This window comes from Hyaena hyaena, unplaced genomic scaffold (assembly GCF_003009895.1).
Source record: "Hyaena hyaena isolate Hyena2069 unplaced genomic scaffold, ASM300989v1 scaffold_279, whole genome shotgun sequence".
NCBI lineage: Eukaryota > Metazoa > Chordata > Mammalia > Carnivora > Hyaenidae > Hyaena > Hyaena hyaena.
Window position 1 is genome coordinate 1802569 of NW_024080910.1, and position 22410 is coordinate 1824978.

Genomic DNA, 22410 nt, shown 5'->3' on the forward strand with positions numbered 1-22410 from the left:
GGTTTGCATTACAGTCTAGGACACCTTAATCTTTTAAAGGAACTTCTGACAAACTTGTCTAACTTTTGATCCAGAATGGAATATTATCTTTATTAACTTGGATGGCTATGAAACAAAACAAGACAAACCAAAACTGTCCACTTCCCTAGAAGACGACACGTTAGATCCTTTATCTTCTGAGGCTGTATAAAACATCCTCAAAAAGACTGGGAAAAAGTTGATGGGAGTAAACAATTCCACTTTTACGTATTTACCTAAGAGAAATTAATATATAAAATATTTACATAAAGACTTGCTCATGAACTTTCAAAAGCAGCTTTGTTTATGATCATCAAAAACTGGAAAGAACACAAATGCCCATAAATAGGAGAATGGAAAAACTATGGTACATCCATACAACAAAATACTACTCAATGGTATGAAAGAAACTAGGCACAAAAAAGCACATACTATATGATTCCCTTTGTATAAAATTCTAGCAAGGGCCAAACCTATTTATAGTGACAGTAACATGTCAGTGATTGATTGCCTGGGGGTCAGATAAGGGGCAAGTGAGTGATTGCAAGGGTCACATGGAAAGTTTTGTGGGTGATGACATGTTACATACCTTGATTGTAGTGGTGGATACATGGGTGTTTGTCAAAATTCACTGAAATTTACCTTTAAAATTGATGCATTTTTGCATATAAATTATGCCTCAATAAATTCAATGAAAGAAAAAAAGGCACAAAAATTTATTTCATTGTCTCTTTAAAAATGAGAATTGTTTATACTGGATTAAAATTCTACAATCAGAAAAAACTAGCATTTATTAAAGGTATTTGCAAAAGCTTAATTTATTTATTAGAATTATAAGAAAACATCATTATTAGATATACACGAATAGGATTCATTGCTCTACACTTCTAAACGCTTAGAAAACCAAAGTTTTTCTAGATATGTAAAAATAACTATTGGAGTGAAAAAGGACACTAGAAAAACATGCTCGATTTTCTAGCTTTAGTTTAACATATTCAACGAAAAGTTGAACAATGTTGGAATATTAAACTTATCAGACTTGTGAAAGTGACCTGGTTTGGAGAGATGTCTGTCATGCAGTTTTCTGTGGTAATTATTTATTGATTCTTCACCAGCATACTTATTCCTTGATAACTTAATCGAAGAAAGTTTTCCCTTTAGTGCAAGAGCAAAGAATCTGATTAACTTCATTCTAACCCTACAGGTGTTTCATGTGTTTACAATGAATCCAAAGCTTTGGTCAAAAAAAACCCCACAACACTCTAATAATATCATGATACTGTGATATTGACTTAGGGTTTTCTTTAATATACAGCCTACCCTTGAACAACGTGAGGGTTAAGAGTGCTGACCTCCCCAACACAGTTGAAAATCCTCATATAACTTTGGACTCAAAAACTTAACCAACTGTTGACTGGAAGCCTTACTGATAACATAAGCAATTGGTTAACACATATTTTGTATGTTATACGTACTAATACTGTATTCTCACAATAAAGCATGCTAGAGAAAATGTTATTAAGAAAATCATGAGGAAGAGAAAATATACTTACGGTATAGTATTTATCAAAAGAAACCCACATTTAAGTGGTCTTTACAGTTCAAACCTGTTTTGTTCAAGGGTCAGCTATGTATTAATAATTCTTAAACATGTTGTCATGATTCCTTGAACAATTTTTTTTTACTGAGACTCTCAACCATCTAGACTTGCATTCAAACATGCATCTTTGCCCTACTCTGTTCCTTTCCCACACAGAGATTCCCTGACCTGTGCCCCATTGCCTGGATGGTCCACTCTCTTCCCTTCACCTAGATCTCATCTACACATCTGCTTGGCCTCAGCCTGAAATCATTTCTTCAGGAGAGCTGTCTCTGACCTCCCTGCAATTTGATATGTTTGTGATTAATTAATGTCTGCTCCCATAGACTAAATTCAATGAGAGCAAAATGTTTGTTGGTTTGTTCGTTTTTACCAATTTATCCCCTGCCCCTGGCACAAGGAGGGTGTATAGGAGGGGGGTGTTTATCTGACGTCTGCTGAATAAATGAACAGGTTCCTTTAATAAATGAGCAGGTTTTCTTTTTAGCCACTGCAATCAGAGCACTGGCCTAATTCACCCGATTACTTTCCCCGAGCAGGATCTCTGTGCCAGTGCTCACCCCAGTTTAATATAACTGGAACAACTACAGTCATACATAAAATGCAAAACTGGACCTCAGGTAATAATCACAAGAATGTATCTTGGACCACATAATCTTTCTCCTGATTATCCCATTCTATGTTGTTCTATACATGAGCATGACGCTTTCTTTGTCTTGCCAAAGCATTTACTGAAACTTATTTTACCCTGTCATTAGCTCTTGAATCCACTTATCAAACTGTTAGGAGAAGTAGAGTCTGATTGGGTAAAGTTCCCTGAGGGTTAGAACTATATTCCTGAGGGGCACCTGGGTGGCTCAGTCAGCTAAGCGTCCGACCGACATCAGCTCAGGTCATGATTTCACTGTTCGTGGGTTCGAGCCCTGCGTCGGGCTCTGTGCTGACAGCTAGCTCAGAGCCTGGAGTCTGCTTCAGATTCTGTGTCGCCCTCTCTCTCTGAGTCTCCTCTGCTCATACTGTCTCTATCTCTCTCTCTAAAATAAATAAAACATTAAAAAAAAACTATATTCCTGAGTCTAGAAAGATTTTCACACAGAGGGATCTACCTAGAGTTTAGAAGGCAAAGACAAGAGAACTGAACTTCTGGATCACTGTCTGGGCAGCAGGCCAGTGACTAATGGGGAATACTGGCCGCACTGTGCTGTGATATTCCACTTTCATCATTCCAAACTCACTGGACTAAAGATCTCGTGTACACACTCTTAATAGGACTGACTTCCCACCTCATCCTCTAATTACAATGCTTTCATACTAGAAAATTATGAAGGATGTTTTCCCAAAGTAGTATCTCCGCTTTGAAAATAAGCCTACCTGAACAAAACATCTTCTTCCAGTCCATTCTTCTTCCATTCCTTAGAGGATCCATATATAATTTAAATCTTTTTTTAAATTAACTTATTTTGAGGGAGAGTGAGCATGGATTGGGCAGTGAGAGGAGGGAGAGAGAATCCCAAGCAGATTCTGCACCATCAGCATGGAGCCTGATGCAGGGCTCGAACTCACAAACCATCACATGATGACCTGAGCCAAAGTCTGACTCTTAACCAACTGAGCCACCCAGGTGTCCCTAATTTAAGTGTTTCTTTTATTTATGTGTTTGGAAGTCTTGTTTTCTTATCATGCCAGAAGAAGAGAATATAAACAGTATTTTTTAGATAAATAATGGGGCTTGGTACACCGGTTTTTAAGGTTTAGATAATGGGAAAGCCTTAATCTCTTATCTAGGTACGTAAAACAGAAAAATTGCAAATGGTGAAATACCAATTGTAAAAGGACATCTACATTATTTTCACTAAATAATTAATGCCTTACAGAATTGAGATTTACCAAAAAGATACTATTTCCACTTGTACCTGAATGCATTGTTTTTGTTGTAGGGGAAAAATAATTGATATTATTTTTCTAAATTCACCCAGAAGCTTTCATCTCCATGCATTCAACACACAGTTATACAGAACTTCTTGAAATCCCGCAACTAAATGAAATAGCTTTTGTCTGCAGTAAGAAACACAGTGTTAGGAGAACAAGGAAAGGAAGATGATTAAACTTGTCCCGGGTAGGGAAGGGACAAGGTAGAGAGAAAGAAATTGAAGAAATCTTTGAGAGCAGGTGACATAATTGGACCTTTGAAGATAGCAGAATTTTTTGGTGGTTAAAGGGTCTGCTTAGGACAAGGGGCTAGGTACGCATGAATGCAGGGGTTTGAGAGCACAGTGCCTATTTGAAGAAAAGTGCTATAGCTTTGGGGAGGCTATTAAAGATTCTAGACTAAGGGAGAATGTGTGGAGAGCAGAAGTATAATATATTTTGAGGAGATGACTCTAGTTGTTTTATATATATAATATATATCTAGTTGTTATATATATATATAACAAATATATGAAATAAAAAAAAAAAAAAACAAATATATATATCATCTATATCACATGTATCACACATACATATCATGTATCTCACATATATCTCACATATCCATATATATATATGAATACAGTCAAACTGGAGGGAGGAGAAATTGCCCACAGGGAGGCTTTTTCCAAAGCTACTGCTCTAGCTCAGAATGGAACTGATGGGGGCCTAGAACTGGGTGATAAATGAGAATGGGAAAGAAACTTGGCTGTGAGAGGTCTCAAAAATGCTATGGAAATGAAGTAAATAGGATATGAGGACAGACTAGCTGTCAGGGAGAAGTATTTAAAGACCTCAGGATGTTTGAAATGAGGTTATTGGTATTACAAGAAGTCTGGAAGGGAAACTCCTTTGGGGATTAAAATAATGCAGATGAATTTTGACAGATTAAGTTAAGGACCTATCTGGCACTCAGCAGGATGTAGGGATTAAAATTTGTAGTGAGGGCTGGGCTACAGATCTGGATGAAGGGGTGGCTACTGCCTTTTAAAATCTAGGGGGACTCTGGATGTGCCTTCATATAAAAGGTTTGAAAAAGGCAATGGAGTTAGCCTCAACTGTTGACCTACTCATCACCTAAACCTACCTTCGTGCAGACAGTGAACACTAGAAGGCAGAGATGAAACAACTACTCCCCATGTGAACTGTCTGTGTCATGCAGTCAGGCTCATACCAAACTGTGTCTCTAACACCCTTGCCTTGCTTATAGACACACTCTTTACTGCTTTCCTAAAGGCAACTATGTTTCCCAGCACCATTTGGGCCTCTTCATCTGTGCCCTGAGGAAGGACCTGGACACTTGCCACTCACCTGTCACGGCAAGAGCATTCCCAGCCTGGGATGACAGAGACAAGTTAGGCTATTCTATTAAGGCTGTGTGGGGTGCCGGACAACACTAGGGCAGTCCTGCAGGTGCAGGGAGAAATGAGGAAAGCTTCCTGGAAGTGGTGCTGTCCCTGCCACGTCGTAAACGGGAAGAGAGAAAGGGAAACTTGTTCCACACGATAATGTAAATACACAGAGTAAAGAGTAGCCATGACACAGTTGAGAAATTCTACAGCTTGTACAACAAAAATATAGATTATAGAGCATCTTTTTGGCTAATTTTGATTTTATACTTAAGGTAATGAATAACCACTAAAGGAGAAGACATAAGGAAGTGACATGATAAAATTTCCATTTTAAAAACATTTCAACAGCGTGGAACTTTGGAAGATGTCTTGGGAAACTGGTGACAAGACAATCTGTTAAAAGTTATTGCAATGGTTGAAATAAATGATGATGAGGGCCCGAGTGGAATAGAGGAGGAGAAGAACCAGCAATCAGGAGAGAAAGAAGGGAAACATTATGGATGAAGAATCAGAAAAAAAGAAAAAGGATGGAGGGGACAGAAGGAAGAAGGGGCCCAGGAAATAAGGTCCCGGAAGAATGACAAGGGGGTACATTCAAGAACACAAGTGCTACCATTGATATGACTCTTCAAAAAAATTTTTTTTAATGTTTATTTATTTTTGAGAGACAGACAGAGCATGAGCAGGGGAAGAGCAGAGAGAGAGAGAGGGAGACCGAGAATGCGAAGCTGGCTCCAGCACAGAGCTTGATGTGGGGCTCAAACTCACAAGCTGTGAGATCGTGACCTGAGTGAAAGTTGAACGCTTAACTGACTGAGCCACCCAGGTGCCCCTAAAGACTCTTTTTGAGGAAAGGGGAAAGAATAGGGTTCAAGTGATTCAGATAAAAATTTAGGACTTAGTAACAGAATACCGAGATGTTTTTATTTAAAATCATAAAAGTTTTTTTTAGTTCACATAGTTCCAAAAGATTTCAGAAGGAAATTCAAACTACAGAATTGGATATTTAGGTCTGTGCCAGACTAGATTAAATCAAATTAACGAAACTTTAAAATACGCATATATTTGAAATTCCCCTGTAGACTACAGAGAATGGCAGAAGCATAAGGCATTAATATTTGCTTGTCTGGTTGCCTATAGCTTATACACTCATAATTCTTCTTGCTTCCTATCTCCTCCCCTTTCACTCTTTTCCTTATGATAAACATAGTAATAAATATATTTTGTAGCACCTTTTGTTTGAAAAGAAACCTAGGTTTTACTGTCTTTAGAAAAACTCAAAAAACAAACTTATCATTTTTATAGATTATTCTATATACAGCTTATACTTACCCTACAAATCCCAGTTTTTAAAACTTCTTCTCCATGTATAAACATGATATCATTACTCTCTTGGTCATGGGTCTCAGAAACTCAAATTAGCAAATTATGTAATTTGAAATCTTTTGAATCTAGCAAAAATTTTGGATATTAACACCAAATATGTCATCCATTTTAAAATATGACTCTTCCAGTACAGACTGATACCCTCAGCCATTTTACTGCTTACTCAATCAATATTAAATATTAATGTCTTCAAGTGTTTTCTGACCTATTTCATATTAAAACCAATAACTCACCTTAGAAAAGTTCTTGATCTAATTAACAATCTTTTCAGGCACACTTCCACAGCTGACCCACTTTATAGTGGAAAAAATTAATACAAATAAAGGAGAATGTGCCACAAGATTATTTAGTCTTATAATATTTAGAGCTGGTTAAAAGTAATTTAGAATGTACCTTGAAACCAATTTAAAAAATATTCTCAAGAGTAATCAAAACAGGATCAAAGTCCACTTAATATAATGAGACAATATGCCCATTATAAACTGCCAAATGATAAGACATTGGTCTGGGCTTGACAAAGGTAAATGACATTTAGATATTTATTGTTTATGGCAGCAGCCTTTGAAGTAGAATGCAAGACTCTTAATTAGTGTGCAGGAACAAACTATCAAAGCTGCTATTTCTAAATTTTTTATCTGAAAGGAAAAAGAAAGCTTTATCAAATTAAATATTCAGATATCCATTGCTCCCTTCCCTTGGTGCTTATTGAAAAAGGCTCCAATACAAGATAGCCCTGTGATGATTCTGCAGGGACGACACAGTGGGAAGAGGTCAGCAGGGTCCCTCACTTGTTTTACAGCAGTCAGTGACTTTTGACGTATTATGGTTTATGAGCTATCGAATGTCACTGATGCAGTTTATTTTAAAATCCAAGATCTTACACAGAAGAGTAATTATGATATTACAGTACTTCGTAAAGAGATGGGAGTGACCATGAAAATATTTTGCAACAGAGATGTTCTGATTATCTTGAGGCAAAGAACTTAATGAAGAGTTGACATTTCAGAAAAAGAAAATTGTCCTTATTTGCTGATGTTTACTGGGACAAGTGGTTGTCGGTAGTATGCTACCTATGAGATGATTTAAAGCAGCCAAGGAGGAAGAAGAGGAGGAAGAGGAGGACAACAAGAAAAAGAAGAAGAAATAGAAAGAAAACAACATGCTTATTTTACAACCTGAAAATAAAAGTAACAACTCAATATGGATCTACTCAGAATTTGAAAAGAACTCTAAGGGAAGATCATTTTGAAACTGGATGTTTCTGAAAATATTTATGAAAGTGGCTCACCTCACAACTCATATTTGTATCAAACTTGATAATGGAAGTTTCTATCCTGCTTTAAAATCTTCTAAAAGTTCCAGAGGTTTTTGTTTCTTTTACTTTGCAAGAACAAAGGATGATGTCAGGAAAGACTGACATTTTCTGGCAGAATTACAAGAATATTCTTTGCATAACTGAAGGATGGGACTTAATGCAAGCATCATGTTTTAGGAAAGTCAGCCAGTGCCACACTTCTTTCATCAATGTAACTTTGTTACCTTTTCCATCTGGATAGAGTTAAAACCAAATTTTGAAATAAGGAAAACAGAACGAGACCTTTGAAACACTCATTGTATCATAAGCTTAAACTGAAATGAAAAAAAAAAATCACACTGCTCTGACTAAATTTACTCATGTACTCTTTTTTTAAAAAAAGTGTTTATTTATTTATATTTGAGGCTGGGTATGCACATGTGAGTGTGCCAGTGAGTGTGAGCAGGGGAGGGATAGAGAGAGGGAGACAGAGAATTCCAAGCAGGCCTCAAGCTGTCAGTAAACAGCCTAACAGCGGTGGTATGGTGAGGCTCAAACTCATGAATCTGTGAGATCATGACCTGAGCTGAAGCATTAAGAGTCAGATGCTTAATCGACTGAGCCACCCAGCACCCCAACATTCATTTATTCTTAATAAAACACTTTATTTCGTCATCTATTTCTTATCCTTTACAATTTTACTTTTTGAGTGTTTGTAAATGTATAGGACATATTAATACAGTGGTACACATATACACAGATTACAAATAAGAGTATATGTTATGGGGTGAGTGCTTAAAATGTTTAACTGATAAGAGGGCAAAAAAGCTTAAAAACCATTATATTATGGCCCTAATATAATAGTGGGCTACAAATTCCATCATGCGATTAGCTACAGTAATTGCATGTAAACGCATGGCTAAAAGTGCTGCATTTATATGATGGTAACATGAATTTTTTCCTATTAAGATCAGGAAACACTATTTTAATGCCTCACAATGAATGAAATCACCATAATTTTAGTCCTTATGCAGTCCTTATTTTAGGTTATTCCAATAATTTAAAAATAATCCTTCAGCCGTGTAGTTAAATTGTGTACTTGACTTCCCTTTGTTGATCTACACAATGACAAGAACTATGAAGAAGTCTCTACAATGCTTCCCTTGTTTGAGTAAGACCATGAATTACAAACTGAACACATGAGAGGAACGTTAGAATTAAAAATGTGTGTATACATGGAAAGTCCATTCTTCTGTGTGAAGGTTTAATTTAAACATGGGTAGTATGGATGGGCTGTATGGATGGCTACCATGTTGATTTCAGGATCCTGAAATTCCACAGTGATCCATACTTTAGGAGCTACAAGATGCCTGACTTCTTGAATTTCTGCGTTCTGTCATAAACATTAACCCAGGAAAACTGATATGATTTATTAATTCCACTTTAAAAAATGAGAAAATCAAAGCTTGGAGGAAGAAGATATGTGATCACATTATTTTTTAATAGAGTCATATTCAGTAAAACGCAGCATCTTAAACATAGTTTTGGTGCACTTGGAGTATTTATATTTGTCATACTAGTCTTAAAAGTAGTGGAAGCAGGACTTCTATTCCTATTCTTTCTGATGTCATTTTCTTAAAAACAATCAGCAAAGTTGTAGAAATTGGCACTGTCAGATATTTAAAAATTATGGCAAATCTGTAATTCACAATTCATTTATTTCCCAAAGTCCATTTGCGGAGTGCCAACTAGTTATAAAAAGGCACTGTGCTGGCAGCTCTTGGGGACTAAGATTAGGACAGGACATTCTATGGCTCTCCAAGGAGAGAGGGTACCAACCGCAAGGGCACAGACATAGAAAAATAGAGATGAGAGAACCCAAGGACGTGTAATCATTTTGTTGAAGGCATATAGAATATATCTTATAAAATCATATGCATTAACGGTTTAGCAAGTAGATTCACTGACCTCTGCAATAAATGCAGTCATATTTAAAAAGAAAGTAACACAACAAATCTAAGGTATTTGTACACTGTACTCACAAACAGCTATTAGAAATGATATCCACCTTAAAATGGTTTATGTAACTTTATTGTACTTCCAGGGGGTAGAATAGATTTACGCTTAAGTTTTAGAAAACTGCTCACTGATAGAACTATTATAGTAATTGCACTGGGTCTGTTTATTAATTTGTCACAATTAAGTCAATAAGAGCTTTACTAATGTCCTATTACTTGATTAGTTTTGAAAGTGATTATCTTAAGAACTCGACTTAATTGGAAGCCTCTCAATTTACAAGGTACATTAAACCCTCAGTAGCATCTTAAGATTATTCAACATATGCAGGTCAATTACCAGTAATCACTGTTTTGTACAAATGTTCCATAAAAACTATAGCATGACATGACAAAGAGGGAAAGTGAGACCTAATTAATAAAGCTAAGCTCCAATTGACATTTCCAGGAAAAAAGGGCAACATGAGCATTCATATAAAGTCTTCCTAAAACTAGGTCTGTTACTAAAAATAAAATAATGAAAGGCTAGCAATGCTCTACCTTACAGATGAAGATAATTTGTCATGATTGCTAAATCACCAAATTGCAATGCCTGTACTCATGCCCAGCTGCACATTAATTTCCAGATTAGTAAATTACAATTAATTCTTATTATTGCTCCATCACTTTTCTTTTTCTAGTTAATAAAAGACTGCAGTCAATTACTGTTCATCCCATTTTTTAGAATAGATCAACTATAACTACTACTGCATGAACAGAAAACATGGAGTAGTTAATGTACCCACTGAGATTGTAAGGCTTTTAAAAATTATTGGCTGTAGTATAAATATTTTATATTGACCTTGCAATTCCCAAAGATTCAATGTAGTTAGTTGAATATTTACAATGATTAACAATAATAAAGGCTGAGAAATTGCTTTGATATCTAGGCTGATTTCCAAACATCTAATCAAATGATTCCATAAACGTTTTTTTTTTTTTAAAAATAGTTTATTGTCAAATTAGTTTCCACATAACACTCAGTGCTCATCCCCAAAGTGCCCTCCTCCATGCCCATCCCCCCTCCCCCCCACATCCATCAGTCCTCAGTTTTTGTCAGCATTCAAGAGTCTCTCATGGTTTGCCTCTCTCCCTTTCCCCCACCATTTCCGCCCTTCTTCTCCCCCTTGTTCCTCCGTCAAGTTCCTCCTAATCCTCCTATACGTGCAAACATGTGATATTTGTCCTTCTCTGCCTGACTTATTTCGCTCAGCATAACACCCTCAAGGTCCATCCATGTTGCTACCCATGGCCAGATTTCATTGTTTCTCATTGCCATGCAGTATTCCATGGTATAGATAAACCACATCTTCTTGATCCATTCATCTGTTGATGGACACTTAGGCTCTTTCCATGTTTTAGCTATTGTGGAGAGTGCTGCTATGAACATTGGGGTACATGTGCTCCTATGCCTCAGCATTTCTGTATCCCTTGGGTAAATTCCTAGCAGTGCTATTGCTGGGTCATAGGGGAGTTCTATTGTTAGTTTCCTGAGGAACCTCCACACTGTTTTCCAGAGGGGCTGTACCAGTTTACATTCCCACCAACAGTGTAGGAGGGTGCCCGTTTCTCCACATCCTCGCCAGCATCTAGAGTTCTCTGATTTGCTCATTTTAGCCACTCTGACTGGCGTGAGGTGGTATCTCAGTGTGGTTTTGATTTGTATTTCCCTGATGAGGAGGGAACGATTCCATAAACTTTTAAGTTAAACGTTATTAATTAAATATTTAAAAGGTTTGCCCCAAACTAAAAACATGAGCCCGGTCTTGAGATTAATCACAGGAAAATTGATTGCTGCTTCATTAAAAACCTGGGATAGCAGGCTCCTTGAAAAGAGTATTCCACTGCTGACCTGTAAAGGCATTGTATGAATTATGTGTTCTGACTTGTTCCTAATTTAAGTCCTGTATACAGAATACATTTCCAATTGCCAAGTCCGATTTGCCACCAATTGTGTGAATACAGTGAACAAAGCTGAATCCGTAAAATACTAGTTCTGCTCATTTGAAAAACTTGAGACGAAAGCCACTTTGAGTTTGTTGCATTCAAATAACTATAATTGTCCTTAAAATTGTCCTGGGGAGTTAACTGCTTCAACAGTGGGGATGCTGTGGGGGAAAGTAGTGGTCATATTTAACAATCCAGTTCCATGTGTTTTGTACCAAGGGTCTATCTGCCAGAAACTGAATAGTGAGGAAGGCCTCTTACCAGCCTTCCCACATACCACAAGTCATTTTTTAAGGGATTTAAGCAGCCCTCTTGGGGTAGATTGTCTCTCAACTGCCTACATATCACCCTTGATAAATTTCTGCACTTTAATTACTCATATGCTGTAATTTAGCTTTAAGTGTGGGTACTTCAGGAAATACAGAGAAAAAAACCCACATTTTTTCAGCATCCAATCCATGGTTGAATAAAACATCAGCCAGTTTACTCCATTCGCATGTCAACTTTCTGCCAATGCCCTACTGGAAGTGAGCAGAAGTGGTCTGTGGCAGATGGGAATTCATGAAGCAAGAGGGTAGGGGGGTGTAGAGAAGTAATGAGGACTGTTAGAGGCTGCGTTCAAAGACATATGGTCTGGTCCTTTCTCTAGGGAATAAAAGACACTGAAAACCTCATTTACTTGGGTATTAACTTCAATTATGGCCAGAGGAGTGGGAAGAAATCAAACAATTCAGGTACCACTAGGTTCTTCAAATTCTTACCGCCTCACAATGCATGACTAAGAAATAGCAAAGCATCCTTTATTCAGAATTTCTTGTTCCTTAGGTCCCAATAAAGCAGGATATACACAAAATACCTTTAAATTAAGTGTTGCTATCCTTGTTGTCCACTTGCAATAAATAAATGTCTTTAGTCAAGCTACGGAGTGCTTAGCACAGATATAGTGATCTGAAGCTTGGTAAGACAATTAAATGATCCAGAAGAAGCCGAGGTTCCCTCCTCTTTTGATGGGAGGATGATCACATCTTCTTGGGCTCTGGAATGCCCTCAGGTATAGGACCAGGTTGCTAGCTGCTTAAAATAAAGTTGCTTTGCCTGAGCCACAGGAATGGCTTTTACACAAATGGCTCTCCATTCTGTTACCCCAAAGCCCTTCATTGAAAATGCCTTTAAAAAAAAAAATGCCTTTTTTTCTTCCCTCTCTGGTAAAATGGACCAACATTTGCTTTCTAGTCTTACTGGATTAAAAAAATAATAATAGTGGAAGGAAAAAACATGTAAACTTCTTTTCGGTGATTAATGTCTGGAATCAGTGCTTTTTAGAAGAGGCAATAAACGGCTTAGAATTCACTGAAAATATTGGGTAATTATTAACAAAAGTAAATTAGTCATAGGAACAGAACCCCGCCCACCCCTGCCACTCTTCACCCCTCAAGGATGTTTGGAGTTGGGGGCTTCACTGAGTAGCTCTGAGATTTAAGAATCTAACTAGCCCTTATGGCTCATTTCTTATATTACAATGGTTCTCAAAGTTTGGTCCTGGAGCACCTGCAACATTGGCAGCACCAGCTTCTGTGTCAGCTGGGATCTGGGTAGAAATGCAAATTATTGAGACTTACCAAAAACCTGTCTGGTCAGAAACTCTGTGGGTACAGCCAGCAATATTTGTTGTTAAGGCAATTCTTTATATATTCTAAAATTTGAGAACTACTGTTCTATCAAAGCTAGGTATTTTCACACCAAGTTTCTAATATTTCTTTATTTCAAAAGTTAAATTGACCATCAATAGGCAGGGAACTGTTTTCAAAGATAACTGAGAAGAGAAATGAAGCTATCCTCAGCATATAAACCCTAGACTTAATGCAGTGATTCTCAACCCCAGCTGAATATTGGAATGGCTGAGGAGGTTTGAAAAATGCCAAGACTGTATTCTAAGTCAAATAAAACAGAGCTGGGGACAGGAAGGCAGCAACAAAATCTACATTTTTAAATGCCTTAGTTATTCTAACACACTGGAAAGGTTGAGGGTCACTGATAGAAAGTAACAACAGAAGTCAGACCCTCAATAGAAGTGAGACAGCCTAAGAACTAGGAAAGAGGGCTATGTAGATGTTTATAGCAAGAATGCACATACCTTCTTATAGACCACGTTTATGCCATAGTAATTAAAAACTAGCTAATATGTGGGACTTGGGGGAAGATCATTGCATTTTATTGCCTCACATACTTCTTAAATCTTATGGATGGAGCAGTTCTTATTTCTAGAGGTGAAAATTCACCAGTAAATATAATTTTAGAGAGGAAACGGAGATTGGACCCTATAGGCTGATTCCAAAATATTCTAAAAAATAACAATGTTTGACTATGGAGTCACCACAATCCTCCATGTACTACATGGAGACAGTCTGTCTACATTTCCAGCTGGTTCTTCTTGACATGGACAATGAGACAGGAGAATGGGTTAGAAGCACTGAGTGGCTTAAAAACTTAAAAACTGCCATAAAAGAAGTATCAAAACCAAATTAGTTTTAGCTATGTACTATTTTATATAATATAAAATACTATGCACACCACATAATTTTATAATGAAAACAGAGAAAACCAAAAATTAGTAATAATTTCAATTTACATTTATTTCATACCACTTTGAAATGATTATCTCCTTTTACAATGAATCCATTAGATTTCCACAAAGGTTTATGAGGTCATCAGGATACGTACAATTATTGCTATTATTGTAGTTTAATTTATGAGAAGACAACTCAGTTTAGTGGCTTATCCAAGGCCAATAGCTATATTGACAATGTTCGTGAACAGCAGCATTAACTATGCTACTAATATTCTAACGTCTAATATTAATAACTGTGTGACTGTCAGTATCAAAACCTTAAAATATGGTTATTATTATTTCTAGAAAAGTATAAGTGGCCAAAAAAAATGAAAATAGATAAAAGAGTGAAACCCAATTTAGTAAAACATTCAATCAGAAAAAATAAACACAGAGTAGGTTAGCTTAAGATGCTTGGAAAAAGTGGAACTTCCTCTTTTCTAGGGTTGCTTGAACTTTGAATTCTTAGCAGATCCATAAAACATATTAAAAAATGACAAAGGTAGGACCAACTCTGATTTTACACGCAGGCTGTATTACTGCTACTGAACCTTTCTTAGCATTTTGCATCAGAATATTAGCAAATCATTAAGTAAGTTTGATCTGTTCATGTTCAAAAAATGTCTTGATTTTTAAAATGTTATTTTTGTGACTTAAAAGTATGACTTTATATTTGCTTCATCTTAAAATGTAACAAATTTAATGATGCGAACATTTACTTTCAACTGTCAAAACAGAGGGAGATATATGGAAATATTTTTTAAAATATTTAGCTTGATTAGACTGTTTTTCATGGTTTGTGTCTATTGAAACCAACTATAATTAATTGCATCTTACACCCCAAAATAAAACCCAATAAGGGGGCTACTGCCTTTTGTTACTATGGTACATGCTTCACACAGGATAATCTTTCACTATTAGAAAACATTAAGCTATATAGTATTCTTAATTAAGGCCTCATTTCAGTTAACGTAAAGCAATTTGCAATTTAATTATAATAATAATACAAATTGCAATGTAACTAATGATACAGTATGCATTTGTGTTGCATAATTAGAGCAGTCAGTAAATAAGGCTTTACAAAGCAGGAAATACGGACAGGTGAAGGAGCTGTGCTCATTCCTCACCTTGCTGACTAATGAGAGCTAGAATGGAGATCAGTCACTTCCCAGCACATTCCTTGATGTGTACCACAAAAGCACATGTATAGACAGTTCCACTAACCTAATATAACCACCAGGCAAGTGTCAGTTTAGAAAAATCCACAAAGAGAAACAAGTGATAAAATAGTATATAGCTAAAACTAACTCATTTATCAAGAAAGACAGAATAATTATTAGGAATGCCCAGACTGTATGCACTGTGATAGAAATGAGTAATGGGAACATTAACTATATTATTTTAAATTAAGAACACACTGGAGAAAACCCCAAATCTAATAAGTTTACCTAGGCTTGAATTATACCTAGAAATATAGAAATAGTGAAATGCTTGATTTTACAAACCACAGAGGTGATTTTTCTTCTGTAGGGTGGAGGAAAAGAATGCAGAGGGCCTCCTGTTCACAGTAATAATAAGATCAGACATCAAATTTTGACATTTTCACATTAGAGAAATTGAGTTCTACCAAAAATCTAATCTATTAAAAAGGCCATGCTTTCCTTTTAGCAGAGGTGTTATATAATACACACATCTTCATTCTACTATTGTATTGGTGAAGCTAGTATGTTAGTCAAATCAGGTCCTGTGCATGACACCTAAGTATCTGTTCAAATTACCATGTGCCATTAAATCACAATTCTGATTAATTTACAATATAATATAGCAGCTCTTAAATTAAGAATTATTATATCTGTAGCAAAAGAGATAATTACATATATATTTTTTCTGAACAGATTTTGGGACAGAATTCCTAATGTGGAATATGAGTAAATTATTTAGATTCTCTGCTATTCTCAGTTTGCACAAATGCTGAAATCCAATTTGGCTTATTGGTGTTTTGGCTCCAAATACATAAACCTCCTCAATTCAAACTACTGCTTGCTTTAAAATCAACTCAGTGAGTCTTTATTATCTCTCCTTGGCATAGACTAGCTTACATTCTTCAATTACATGAGCGAGTGTATAATACAGTAACATATAAAATATGTATTCTGCTTTACCAACCAGGACGTGAATACCCTGAGGGAAAGATCATGTTGGTTATCTTTTTAAATAAAGTGAAGAGAAACAGAAAATCTTCCCAGGACCCAGCATAGAAACTTCATCACAGCAGGGCCTAAAATAAATGTTTTTTTCCTTACAACAGAAAGGTAAAGAAACCAATTATCTTCAGGCAATAATCTGAATACTAGAGGGATGTGAATAGATAATACCAATAAGGTCACCTTTTTTGTTAACATTTAGGTTTTGGCAAAAAGCAGCATTCATATTTTTAAAATTGAGAAGGAGAGGAACTATGATAATACAGGGAACATATTCTATACCTCTCTCATAATTGTTGCCAAAATTTTCAAAGCCAGTCAACAGTGAGTATGTAGCTATTCTATTCTAGAAAGCATCCTCAAGCACTTTTTTTCTTGTGGGCATCATTCCACAGACACTCCCTTATCCTGAGAAGATAATTAAGAAAATATGTTTTTGCCAGACATATTTTTCCCCTCTCGTTTGAAACTTTTACTGGTGACAGTTGTCAAAAAACTAGAAAAGAAGCTCCATTCCAGCTGTCCTCTGGCCTATACTGTAAAAATACAGATGCTCAGAGGAAACAGCATATATGCCCAGGTTGACACGAACAACACATCCTGAAATGCAGTTATTACAGATAAATATGAAACTCTGGCTTCTTTTCCTAGAGGATATTCTTTAAGATGATAAATAAGCCTCACAGCTGGAAGGAGAATGAATTCAATGAGTATACTTGATTATGCAAAGGGATATGAGGAATTTCAGCGGATTGATATCACTATTAATTCTGCCATAGTTTATTTTGTGAATCTGGACAAGCCAGTGCTATTTAGTAAATGGGATTGAGAATGGAAAAAAAGATATAATAAAAAATTTTATACGAATTGCCCTGGAAGAAATTCAAAGTGTTCCCACCAGCTGTCAAATGGTCACCTAATTTCCTCTAGTTTGACAGGAAAGCATTAGAGAATACATAATATGACACATTAGTTTTTAACATATATAATTTTCCTGTAACCTCTGAAATTAAAAAATTCAAAATAAAATACTATACATTCAAAATAAGCTTTTATAAAAAAACTTTATACCCCATTTAAAGAAATTTAAAGAGGTATAGATACAAAAGATAATAGAGGATTCAGTATTTTTCAGAAGTATTCCTTTATGTACTGCAAACTATCTCCACTGTACACTAAAGATACTTTTAACTAAGAAAAAATCCTCTTGGCTGTTGGAAGCAAACACTAAGTAAAATTAAATATGCTTGAAAATAATCTAATTTCTTATGCTTATTTTGAGAGAGGCTAGAACTAACTGAATGATATGAGCACCTTACAATCATTGACTTCAGCAATGATGGAGGTGCACACCTCTCTCTGCTAGTTTCAGCAAGGCCTTATCTAATTACCTTCCAGGAAGTAATGCGAATTAGTTCCACAGAAATTTCAGAGTAGAAGGTTAGAGTGATCATTCAGTCCAGTATTTTAAACTTGGGGTTCTTAGGTTCTAAGTGGGCTCCGACAGTACTGTTAGCTTTTGGAAACTGTAAAAATATGTGTAGTCAGGAATGTGCATTTTATGAGGAGTCCAAATGGCTTTTAAATCTGAAAAGGTACATGAAACAACTACTGAAGTGGCCTAACTTCCAGTTTACAAATAATCCTGGAGAGCTGAAATGATTGCTTTAAAGATACTCAGAGTAGCTCTAAAATACCTAGAACCAGGTCTCCTGGTAATCACTTAACTCATCGTATTATTATGTTCATATCATTTTTTCTCAGAGGGTAAATAGGGAAAAAAAGTGTTAAATGTGCAAAGTGTTTTCATAACCAGGTCTTATTTCAGGTAGCAGAGTTGTTTCTAGGTCAGAATATTATCTATAAATACAAAGTCCAGAGATATGGCTCTTATGGGTGATCTACATGAGCCAAATAAAAAACTCACGAACCTCCAAACACACACACACACACACACACACACACACACACTGTTATAAACAGGTACAGTATGATGTCAAGGTATCAATAATATAACATACAAACGAAAACAAAGCATGACAATTGATTTATTAACCATCTAATTAATTTCACTGATTATTTAAGATTAATTTTAGGAAAGAAAGTCTCTAAAATAAGTAATTAAGAATAAATGTGCATTAATCCTGCCAAATCACCCCGTACATCCTCTTGGCATTTCTAAAAACAAGAAAATTGTTTAACATGTATTGATGTGTGTATAAATGTCTAAGTACATATTCTATCTCTGCCATTTACACACAATAGGCTGTTAGGCAAATTACTTAATTTCTCTGTGATGCAAGTTCCTTATAGTTCCCACTACTAAAATGGAGATAAGAACAGTATTGACCTTTTTGGGTCATTGTGGGATTGAATGTGGTAATACATGCAGAGAGCCTGGAACAAAGCTTGATATTTTATAATAATAAAATAGCTATCAGCAGCAGCAGCAGCAGTAGCAGCACCACCACCACAATGAGGCATATGTGACTAATTACTTACGGGGAATAAGAGGTTAATAAGGGAGCTTAAGATAAACCTGTTTATTGACAAACTATTCAACTATCATGAAAATTCAAACTACTCCCTGGGAAAATACCAGAAAGTCTGTTTAGCCCAGGTTTTCTTGGAGCCAAATTCCCATGGACTTGGCATAACAGGATTCTCCACCCAAATGGGATGAGAAGGCTGGGCTGACCTGGGTCCCTGGAGCAGTTCCCTTCCCCGCTTACAGCTGTGGGCAGACCAGCCCAGTGCTCCCCATCTGTCACACCAGCTTCGTACACAAGAGTTCTACATAGTCCAAGGTTCTGGCTCTGCTGTATCTCTGCAGGCAGCCTAACTGAAGTAAGCGCTCTTAGGACTTGGATTATTTGCAAGGGAAATGCTTTGACGATGATTTTAAAGATCATGAGATGTTCTGGGGCACCTGGGTGTCTCAGTCGGTTAAGCGTCTAGCTTTGGCTCAGGTCATGATCTCGTACTTTGTGAGTTCAAGCCCCTTGTGGGGTTCTGTGCTGACAGCTCAGAGCCTGCGGCCTGCTTTCGGTTCTGTGTGTGTGTGTGTGTCTCTTTCTGCCCTTCTCTCACTCATGCTCTATGTCTCTCTCTCTCTTAAAAATATATATAAACATTAAAAATTAAAAAAAAAAAAGATAATGGGATGTTCTTGGTTTCCAAAGGGAGACTATATTCAATATCACCAGGAAATAGTGAAAACCTCAAATCATGTTTGGCTTTGATGACTCTGTTGGGGTCACACCATCCCATGAAAGGGACCCATCTAAGGCCAAGAAACCTGGAAAACTACCAGCTTCCAACACAATGACAGATGCCAAGACTCCCAGTGGTATCAGTCACTGACATCATACAAGAAATTATCCATCCAGTTAAATTTCAATATTGAATATTCCAACTTACAATATGTTGTTAAAATGAAGAATTTTACCTTTTTATATTCAGCAATGCCCAAGGTATTCCAGAGGGAGTATGAAACGCAGGTAGCAATTTTACCCCAAGTTCCACTGCTTTCTTTCGAAATACCTGCAAAGTTAAATAGTTACATAAGCTACTATTGTAAGCAAAACAAAAAAGTGTTCTACTATCATCTCACATTAGCACTGTTCTACTTTAAAATTTTCTTTATATGAAAAAATAAGTTTCTCAAATTAATAGAATTATCTAGTAAAGTAAGAATGGTCCAGGGGCACCTGGGTGGTTGAGCTGGTTAAGCAGTCGACTTTGGCTCAGGTCATGATTTCATGGTTTGGGGGTTCGAGCTCTGCATTGGGCGCTGTGCTGGCAGCTCAGAGCCTGGAGCCTGCTTCAAATTCTGTGTTTTCCTTCCTATCTTCCCCTCCCCGACTTGTGCTCTGTCTCTTTCTCTCTCTCAAAAATAAATAAACATTAAAAAAAAAAAATTTAAATAAGAGAATGGTCCAGGAATCACTGTGCTGTGGGACATTTATTACTAATCTTGGTTGCACATTAGAATCCTGTTGGGAGACCTGAATAATACTGATGTCTGGGTCACACTCCCAAGATTCTAAATTCTATGGTTTGAGGCTCCTGGATCACAATTTTTATTAAAGCACCACAGGTGATGTCAGGTGATTCCAACATGCAAACCAGGAGGAGAATCACTGTTACTGGAGGGTAAGTCCTGGACTGAAAGTCGGGAGATCTGGTCCTGTTCCATCTTCACTGATTTGGTAGAGCACACAGAAAGGAGAAGTTTTAAAAAGACATATTATTACAATAACCCTATATGTCCTCTCAGTTATTTGCGGTCTTAAAACTTCCTCTGATGTTAAGTGTAGGTGAAATGGAAGACACAAAGTTAAATTAGGTAAAAGTTATGCCCAGAATTTATAAGGAAGATGATATATGCACATAAATATCTAGAACACAGATAAAATGAGAACTGGAGATAAAATCATCTGGAAGTTCAGATGCGCTCTGTAAGTGTATATGGTGAAGACAGCATTTAGATGAGGGCTGTACTCAGCGTGTAACGGGGCTAGTAATACTAGAGATTGAGGTGGGCAGCATTTCTGGGGGCCATCAGTGTAATAAGCACAGACACAGGCAAGTGGGGACCTGTAGCAGAAATGGAATAGGTCAGCTTGCCTAACCAAAAAAGAGGGAATATTGGTAAACAAGGTCAGGCATATACAACATGGGCCCAAATCATGGAGAGTCATAAATGTAAGTCTAAGACTTTTATTCTGTTAAAATGGGAAAATATTGAAAGTTTTTAAGCAGCCAGTTCACTTGAGCACATTGTGCCTTAGGAAGGGTATGAGATGACACTATTCACAGTCTCACTGAAGGAAGGCCTGCTACCATTTTCTCTGACAGCTGAGGCAGCAAGCAGGTGCTTGGCCCCTCCTCCTTCCTATACTGTATAGGACTGAGCATGGTGGGATGGGAACTTAACTATTTCCTTTTGTCTCTTGCTCAAACAACGTGAGCACATGTGAGAACAGCTGGGGAAACCCTGAAAAGTAGGGAAAAAATGGAAACAAAGTCCTTTCCCAGCCAATGGAAAAGTGTTCTTTAAACTCACTGTCAAAGAGGTCTTGTGTAGCATCTCCAGAGGGAGGAGTTCCCGTCCATAATTCCTGCTCTAAGTCCTGAGCCTCCCCACAGAGAAATCCAGGCACACACTTGGGCTCTCAGACTGAATATACTCCAGTGACACCAATGTTGATGCTATTTTGAAAACCCTACTATTTTCCAATCTCTCATTTAGTAATGAAAATTAAGGAAGTAATGAGTTGTACTGTAAAGTTTTGGCTGACAATCAGTTTAAATAAACTCACATTCCTCTAGTATACAAATGAGGACACAGATATTTATAGTATATAGAAAGCACTAGAAAACAGCAGTATTGTTTTTTTACACAAATTACCACAACTCTCTTTAAAGTGGATGATTTCCCATTTCAACAACTAACAGTATATAGAAGGAGAGGAGGGGAAAAAAAAAACAGACCAAAAGTATATTCTTTCCTTTCTCTGCCTTACTCTACAGAATTCCAAGTTCTTTTCTGCTGAAAGTGATTATCCAATCACCACCCAGCCATCTGTTGACTTCCTAGTTTCCACTTTTTAAACTGTTAATTAACTCCTTTTTCAAGAAACTTACATAAGATGGAAGTCAAACGATGCAATTAAAACACAATCGTGGATATTATAACCATATGGCGTGGGAGGTTAAGGATGCAGGCTTTGAAAACACAATGCCTATATTTGAATATTAGTTCCAACTTCTTCAAATTGAGTATTCTTGGACAAATTGCTTAATCCCTCTGTGCTAAGCCTCTTCATCTATAAAGGGGGATAACAATAGCATTTACTGGAGTGCCTGGGTGACTCAGTCAGTTAAGCATCCAACTCTTGCTTTCATCTCAGGTCATGATCTCACTGTCCTGAGACGAAGCCCCACTTTGGGCTATGTACTGAGCATGGAGCCTCA

General features: G+C 36.7%; 1 protein-coding gene and 1 long non-coding RNA gene across 3 annotated transcripts in view; one reads left to right on the plus strand and one right to left on the minus strand.

The window, feature by feature from the left end:
• Positions 1-22410, minus strand: part of MAN1A1 (mannosidase alpha class 1A member 1) — a 167302-nt gene that overhangs the window by 49238 nt on the left and 95654 nt on the right. The window contains exon 6 of the mRNA XM_039246038.1: positions 19880-19974. Coding sequence (XP_039101969.1) covers positions 19880-19974 — 95 coding nt within the window. The remainder of the gene's footprint in view (positions 1-19879; positions 19975-22410) is intronic.
• Positions 20536-22410, plus strand: part of LOC120241115 — a 38131-nt gene continuing 36256 nt past the window's right edge. Inside the window, exon 1 of one of the 2 annotated variants that reach the window (XR_005530836.1) lies at positions 20536-20586. This is a non-coding gene — a long non-coding RNA (uncharacterized LOC120241115). The remainder of the gene's footprint in view (positions 20587-22410) is intronic. The other variant, XR_005530835.1, reaches the window with a different exon arrangement.